The sequence below is a fragment of the Leuciscus leuciscus genome (genome assembly GCF_965113295.1).
Source record: "Leuciscus leuciscus genome assembly, chromosome: 2".
Taxonomy (NCBI): Eukaryota; Metazoa; Chordata; class Actinopteri; order Cypriniformes; family Leuciscidae; genus Leuciscus; species Leuciscus leuciscus.
The window spans coordinates 40484191-40492080 of record NC_138726.1 but is presented as its reverse complement, the minus strand read 5'-3'; the positions used below and the strand labels follow the sequence as shown (position 1 = coordinate 40492080).

Sequence of the window (7890 nt, the reverse complement as noted above, 5' to 3'; positions counted from 1 at the left end):
TCAAGATGCAATATTAATCTAAGAGGGCATTCAGTTAAACGACAGGGTTTATTTTCTTAAAAGGTAAGATCAAAACAAGATGCATAAATCAAAAGCCAGTGGTTGTTGATGTTCTGTTGTGTCGTTTATGCTTCGGATTCGGGGTCAAGGAAGGAAAGGTTGACACAGGGGCGCCTAAATGTGGTATGTAGTATATGCAGGGGCTCTGCACAAGGGCCATTTTGACGAAATTGTTCTGTGAAAATCTTTTTTAATAAAACGTAAATTTATATAAATATTTTTTTTTTTTTAGCATTTTATATTAGTTCAAAAATGTATTTATTATCAAGTGAGTATCAACCACTCAACCTTCGACATTACACAGTCACATTACCAAAATGAACAGTCAGAAGAGGGAAACGTTCTGGGGTGCAAAACAGAAAAACACAAAGGGAAATTAAAAACAATGCATTAAATGAGAACAGCAATGTCCAAGTGAACAAACAGATTGGTAAGTTTAACCTATACTTTTTTTTTTATTATTATTGTAAGTCATTAAGGCTGTGAGGGCAAAGTTATTAAATATCAGTTCATTTCAAAATATCTCTGTCGCTCAAAAAATAAGGTCGTGGTTTGTTTGTAAATGGGCAGTCAATTTATATTCGATAGGAAATGAGGAGATTTTTAACAGGGATGAAAACTAGTCACCTTTTGCCAAAAATCGCTGTTTGGAATTCAAAATAAGCTATTTGTAGCAGGGCTAGGCTGTGATTCGTGTAGATCTGATGAGTTTTTAAAAACTCTTGCTACTTCAGTACAAAACAGTGCTGAACTTTTACCAAAAAAAGAAGTGATTTTTAAGTGCTTAAATATAAATCCAAAAACATAAAATTAAAAATAATAAAAAAAATTTTTTAAATTAGGGAGTGGAAATGGCAAATGTGACAATGAGTGATCATCTGCAGCCATCTACCGGTTATAGTGGTAAAATGTCATTTTCACTTTAAAAGTGTTTGTTTTCCACCAGATGGCAGAAATCTTCCACTTAAGCATGGCACATTTCCCACGAATTATCTCCATGAATAAAAATGAAAGAAAAAAAGATCATCTTTAAAGTGATTTTTAAATGTAATGTTCCCATGTTATATAAAAATATACAAAAAATATGAATAATTTTTAGACAAATAAATAAGAAATAATTACCATGAATCATTCAAAAATTGCTTAACTAAAAAGTGAGCAATACATGCGTTGTTTGAAACGTGTTGTTTAAAAAAAAAAAATCAACATTTCTGTCTGGGGTTGAACGGCTGTCAGGGGGTTAAAGGGGGTAAAAATACAATACATTTGCATCTTTGTCAAGTCAAGTCAAGTCAAGTTTATTTGTATAGCGCTTTTCACAATACAGATTGCATCAAAGCAGCTTCACAGTATTAAATTAAAATAATACAACAAAGTTTGTTTCAAGAGGAATTTATTGATTGATCAAATTAAATTAAATATCCCCAAAATATCCCCAACTGAGCAAGCCAAAGGCAACAGTGGCAAGGAACCGAAAAACTCCATCAAGTGACCTAATGGTGTCCTAAAACTCCATCAGGTGCCTTAATGGAGAAAAAAAAAACCTTGGGAGAACCCAGGCTCAGTCGGGGGCCAGTTCTCCTCTGGCATTGGATAGAGGCCGGATTGTAGTTTGAACTGTAGGATTATATGAATGCCTGGCTGAAGAGATGCGACTTTAATCTAGTTTTAAACTGGGAGAGCGAGTCTGAGCAACGAACAGTATCAGGAAGACTATTCCAGAGTTTTGGAGCCAAATGTGAAAATGCTCTCCCTCCTTTGGTGGTTCTGGATATCCTAGGTATGACCAAAAGCCTTGAATTTAGTGATCTTAAAGAGCGCGATGGATTATAGGGCGACAGAAGATCCGTTAAATAGACTGGAGCTAAGCCGTTTAGGGCTTTATAAGTCAGTAGCAATACCTTGTAATTAATACGGAACTTTATAGGTAACCAATGCAGTGATGATAAAATCGGTGTTATATGATCATATTTTCTTGATCTCGTAAGAACTCTAGCGGCGGCATTTTGGACTAACTGTAGCTTGTTTATTGAGGATGCAGGACAACCAGCTAATAAAGCATTACAGTAATCCAGTCTCGAGGTCATGAATGCATGAACTAACTTTTCTGCATCAGAAACTGATAGCATATTATGTAGCTTAGCAATGTTTCTAAGGTGGAAAAAGGCTGTTTTTGTAACATAAGAAATATGATTTTCAAAAGACAGGTTGCAATCGAGTATAACACCCAGGTCTTTTACTGTAGAGGATAAAGTAACAGGACATCCTATGATGTTAAAGTTGTATTGTGCGAGGTTTTGTGGGCGGTTTTTTGAACCGATAAGTATTACCTCTGTCTTGTCTGGATTTAATAAAAGAAAATTACGCGTCATCCAATCTTTTATATCTTTAACACACTCTGTCAATTTGGAAAATGTAGCGTTTTCATCCGGCCGTGATGAAATATATATTTGAGTGTCATCAGCATAACAATGGAAACTAATTCCATGTTTCCTTATAATATTTCCAAGTGGCATCATATATATTGAAAATAACAGAGGGCCTAATACAGATCCCTGCGGCACTCCATAGTTTACTGGAGTTATGATCGATTTTTCTCCATTTAAATAGACAAAATGGTAGCGGTCAGATAGGTATGATTTGAACCAGCTTAGTGCTTGTCCTTGAACACCAGTATAATTTTGTAGTCGATCTAAGAGTATTGTGTGATCTATAGTATCGAACGCAGCACTAAGATCAAGTAAAACTAGTATTGAGATACAGCCTTGGTCAGAAGCTAAAAGTAAATCATTTGTGATTTTAACGAGCGCAGTTTCAGTGCTATGATGCGGTCTGAATCCAGACTGAAACTTTTCATAGATATCATTTTTTTGCAAGAAAGAGCCCAGTTGAGCGGACACCACTTTTGAGCGGACCATCTTTGTCACTTTTTTAACCCCTGATGAGTTTGCATTACTCCAAGCACAAGCTAGTTATTGGACTTTTGGCCTCATCTTTTGTTAATCTTCTGTGTGCAGTCAAACATGATATCAGAAACAATTGGATGTGTGAGTAAATCACCTCATCCAGATATAATTTAATAATTACAGTCGCTGTCATTGACTTGCAATTTTTTTTTTTTTTTTTGAGGGTTAGTGTTAGGGGATAGAATATACAGGAGCATATACTCTGAATATACACTGATCTTGCCCTCAGGAAATGTGCAGTTGCGCCCCATGGTTGACAATAGTATGCGAGAATGTGAAAGCAGTCACAAAGTTAAGTAAATTAATCCTGCATAAAATAACCTTCAGGAGATAAAAAAGATTATATACTCAGCAACTCAGGATATTGTATATTAAAGGTAATTTTGTCAAATCCATATAAGCTTTATAGATCTTTATTAGAAATGGTTTAATTTATGTTTTTTTTTAATGCGTGTTCAATGAACCATAAAAAAATATTCCATGTGGAAGAACAGAACTAAGAACTGAATATACTAAGTTTCCAGGCAGTATACAATTAACAATACTAGCATAGGACACTATAGAGACATTTCTGACTCCAGAACACCAAAAGAAAAATGCGTGTAACCATGTGTCCCCCAGACGTGTTTGAGAACTTGAAAGTGCCTTGGTGGAAGAGTGGAGTAATATCTCACAGCAAGAACTGGCAAATCTGGTGCAGTCCATGAGTATGAGATGCACTGTAGTACTCAAAACAGCTGCTGGCCAAACCACATACTGACCGCTACTTTTGAAACATCTGAAGATGCTTTGCTACAGTCAGACTCTAAATTTACCCCATCTGGTCTGCTCCCTTATCCTCCATCCACCTTTAGCTTCTTTGTTCTGTCATCCAATGGGGGGTGATGGAAGGTGGGCTCAATGATAGGTCATAGATGTGTGAAGGGGTGGACAGGATGATTTGGGGCAAGTACTGTGCGACATTTAAGGGGTGTGGGGGCGGGGGGTATCTATTAAAAGAGAAGTGTTGGTGTTGGTGTCCACAATGCCTGTTTGGGACACTCAACCAGGATGCCAGAACCAACTAAAAAAACAGGTATGCTAGTGTTTTTGTTCTTAATTCTATTTGACAAATGGGTGTTTAACTGATTTTTTTAGCAGAGATATTTAACCAGAGTTGTTGGTTGAGGAAATGTTAACCTTTCTGTTCTGAACTTTGACCCTATGTGTACTGGATTGATCACAGTACAACTTCAAAACCTCATCAATTTGTAATATATACAGTGCTTTCCATTCATTGAACTTCTGCACCTCTGTTTTTTTTTTGGTTTTTTTTTGTGTGTAATCTGTAGTAATTCTAACAATTATGAACATTTGTTATTGAACACGTGGGCAAAATGGGCAGAATCAGTTGATTTGATGAGCATTTGATGAGCATATACTGTCAAGATGTTCTTTTAAACTGTACTGAAAAAAGCATTCAAAGCATGTGACTGTATTATGCACTGCTCTATAATTTCTTCTTGGCAGTTTTTTTTATTTATTATATTTTTTTAATCCAAAATACAATTTAATGCTTTATCTAAGCAAAAGAGATAGAATAATGGCAGTGGACTAAAGGGCTTTTTTCCAAAAGTGCACAGAATAACTTTTCCTAAGCAGGAATTAAAAAATTGCCATAATGTGATACCACCTGTTTGACAGCCCACTCAGGCGATATTCACTAAGACCAACAGCTTGCTAACAATGCTGTTGCATCTTCCCTTTTTCAATATCTTCAGTGTACTTCAATGGCTCTAGACCAGTGGTTCTCAATCAGGGGTACTCGGCACACTTACAGTGGAGCCCCAAAAGTCTTACAATTATTTATATGTAGTTATATTAACACTCTTAATTAAAATAAAGATGCTTAATATTAAACTGACATAATATTTTTGAGTTTATTTATTTTTATTACACCAGAAATACCAGAGGTACATCAGCTTAGATTAAAGGGCCTTCGAATATTATCTTGGACAAAGGGCAGCCTTGGAGTCAAAAAGTTGAGAACCACTGCTTTAGATTCAAAACAGGACATCTCAACAAATATATATTCTCTTAAGTTTATCGTGACTGAACAGATATCATGTTTTCTTTTGAGTGACAGACGCGCCTATTTAAATGTTTGTGTGGCAACCATCAGCATCTAGTATAAGTTTAATGATACAAGTCACCTTCAGCGAAATCCAGTGACTTTTGGCTGGACACTGGCTGACTTAAATTATCCCTTGAACTGCCTCTTTTACTCTAGACAATTGCCTTTTATGTATCAGTCCTCTATTAGACATTCAACCCAACATTTCAAATTAACATGCATCCTCATACAGGTCCTGACATTGTGCTTACCTCACATGCATTATAGTTCAAAACACATTTACCACATAGAGATCAATAGTTTACTGTGGAACAAAGTAACATAACAATCCATAAACGTCCATCAATCCATGGAACAAAGACAATGTGGATACCAGCAGTTTTGAAATGGCAAGAGAGGGACCAGTACTGATATACAACAGAAATAGATCTCAGTTAATCCATCTAGCAGCTACCTGCGGCTGTGTCAAAATGGACTGCAGTTCTCAATGGAGAGCACATGCACTATTTTTAAACCCAGAGGGTTTGGCTTGCTTTATGTTTGAATGATGCGATTGAAGATGCGTGACTCAAAGTGAAAGGAAGAACGATGAATAAGCGGTTAATAATTCAAGGTATGTGAGTAACAATAGCCACGAAGATCAAGTTCCAGTAACACCTTCAAGTGTCAAAAGTGTAAAGTAGTTTTCCAAATATTGCCTAAGCTATTCCTATGCAAATTACTGTGTGTATATATTTTACTTTATGTTTACTCATTAGTATTTTTACAGAATTCCCTCAGGAGAATTCACTTAATGAGCTAAATACACACCAACAACTAACTTTAAAAGCAAACTAAATACATCAGGGCCTGGTTTCACAGACAGGGCTTAGACTAAAGGGGTCCTATTATGCCCTTTTACAAAGTCTTGATTTAGTTTTTGGAGTGTACTAGCATATGCATTCATGCAGGGTTGTTCAAAAAACACATAATTTTTTCACATATTTTACATTATTACAGCACTTGTCTCCCCAGTCTGCTTCAAACATGCCATAAACATGCCATAGTTCCTGTTTCGATTAAACCCCTCCTTCCGAAATACAAAATGTACCGTGATTGGTTAGCTGGCCCAGGGTGTTGTGATTGGCACCACTCAGCACATGTTTGGGAAATGTTACGCCCCTTACCATAACAGCAAGCTCTACTCTGATGTAAATATTAAGGATATTTTCAAACCAATTCAAGCCTGCATTTAGACCTAATAATGTGAACAAGGAAGAGGATTGTCCAGAACGGATTTCATGTATGAACTATGCAAGCATGGATTTCACAGGACATTTTTACATCGTAGCAAAAACATAAAACTTATAATTGGAACCGTTAAAGTCCCCCTGTAGTCAATAATTGTATCCCTTAAAACTCATCTTTGATCACCTAAATTACATATTTAAAAGTTTTTTTCCTGTGAAAAAAAATCTTTATGCCTTAAAATAGCTTGAATGTAACTCTACACCCTTGCTTCATTTAGTACATGCAGATCTATGAATATGCTAATTAGCCCCGCCTCCACTCACTCCAGCTTACAGATTCACTCGGTCAACTTAGTGAGGTAAACGCTGCACAATGGTATCGCTCTTTACAACGACGGACACATAGCGGTAATTAATATGATAAGCCGTTTGCTTGAGTATGTTATCATAAGGGCAGCTAATACCGGTTGCTAATGTTACATGAACCATGTTCCCATTCGCTATCTCAGACTGCCTCAGTATCCTTAGAAACGCTTTGAACAACTCAGAAAGTCAGTGGAGAAAGGTATATAGTTAATCATAACATCATAATTACATCATATACCAACTATATTGCTATATCTACCCGATTTTTCATATCAACAGAGAAATATACTGGGATAACCTGGCTTCTCTTGAGACTTCACTGATTCAGAGCGGTCATTTAATGATATGTTAAAGCGCGCTGACACGTACATGATTGGTTACAAGGTAGTTTGTGACGTCAGAAACACCAGCGATTTCAGACCGTGTTTTTGAGACTGTTTTGGGTTCACTGCAGTTTTATTGGGAAAATACTCAGCAATGGTGTTGACTTATGAATTTGGACATGGTTTGTCTTAAAGCATATTAAAAACACCACATAGACATAAACAACATTAAAAACTTGATTTTCACCACAGGGGGACTTTAATAGAAAACACTTCTACAAATAACATGACATACTTACAAGATGTGATCCACAAAGAACAGATTGTCCCGACAAAGTGGGAACTGCTCCATTTCAGGAGAAGTTTATGTGTAGTCGGCATTGTACTCTCTTAGTTTCTTGAAACTGTTCAACGTAAAATGAGCTGCACACAGATAAACATCGGGATTATAATGTTCAGGAACAGTGTTTAAAATACATTTTAACCACTCTAAGTTCGTCAGCCATAGGAAGATAAAAAAAATGAATTTTGGAAAAGGGGTGGAAAAAACAGCATCTCTTTGACATATCAACAGCTCAGCGAGGCCTCGTCCCTTTTTTTTGCGTATTCTGTCGGTGGAGATGTGTTAAAAAGTGTATGTAATGGCTTTTTTATAGCTTTGAATGTGGATGCCACAGTGTTATAGTTCAAAAACAAAACACCATTAATTTATATTGTAAGCCCGTTTATCGGTCCAGTGGGCGGTCTCCAATAATACGGGTGAAGGTACTGTCTACTGATACTGTCTTTCCTTTTATGCAACAAACAAGATTGAAATGTATTTTCTCATATGT

At 36.3% G+C, this 7890-nt stretch overlaps 1 protein-coding gene across 1 annotated transcript in view; it reads left to right on the top strand.

Annotated features, from left to right (window-relative positions):
- The first annotated feature begins 3960 nt into the window (after nt 1-3960).
- Nucleotides 3961-7890, top strand: part of mybpc3 (myosin binding protein C3) — a 41761-nt gene continuing 37831 nt past the window's right edge. The window contains exon 1 of the mRNA XM_082162616.1: nt 3961-4101. Within this exon, the coding sequence (XP_082018742.1) occupies nt 4077-4101 (25 nt within the window). The 5' untranslated portion in view covers nt 3961-4076. The remainder of the gene's footprint in view (nt 4102-7890) is intronic.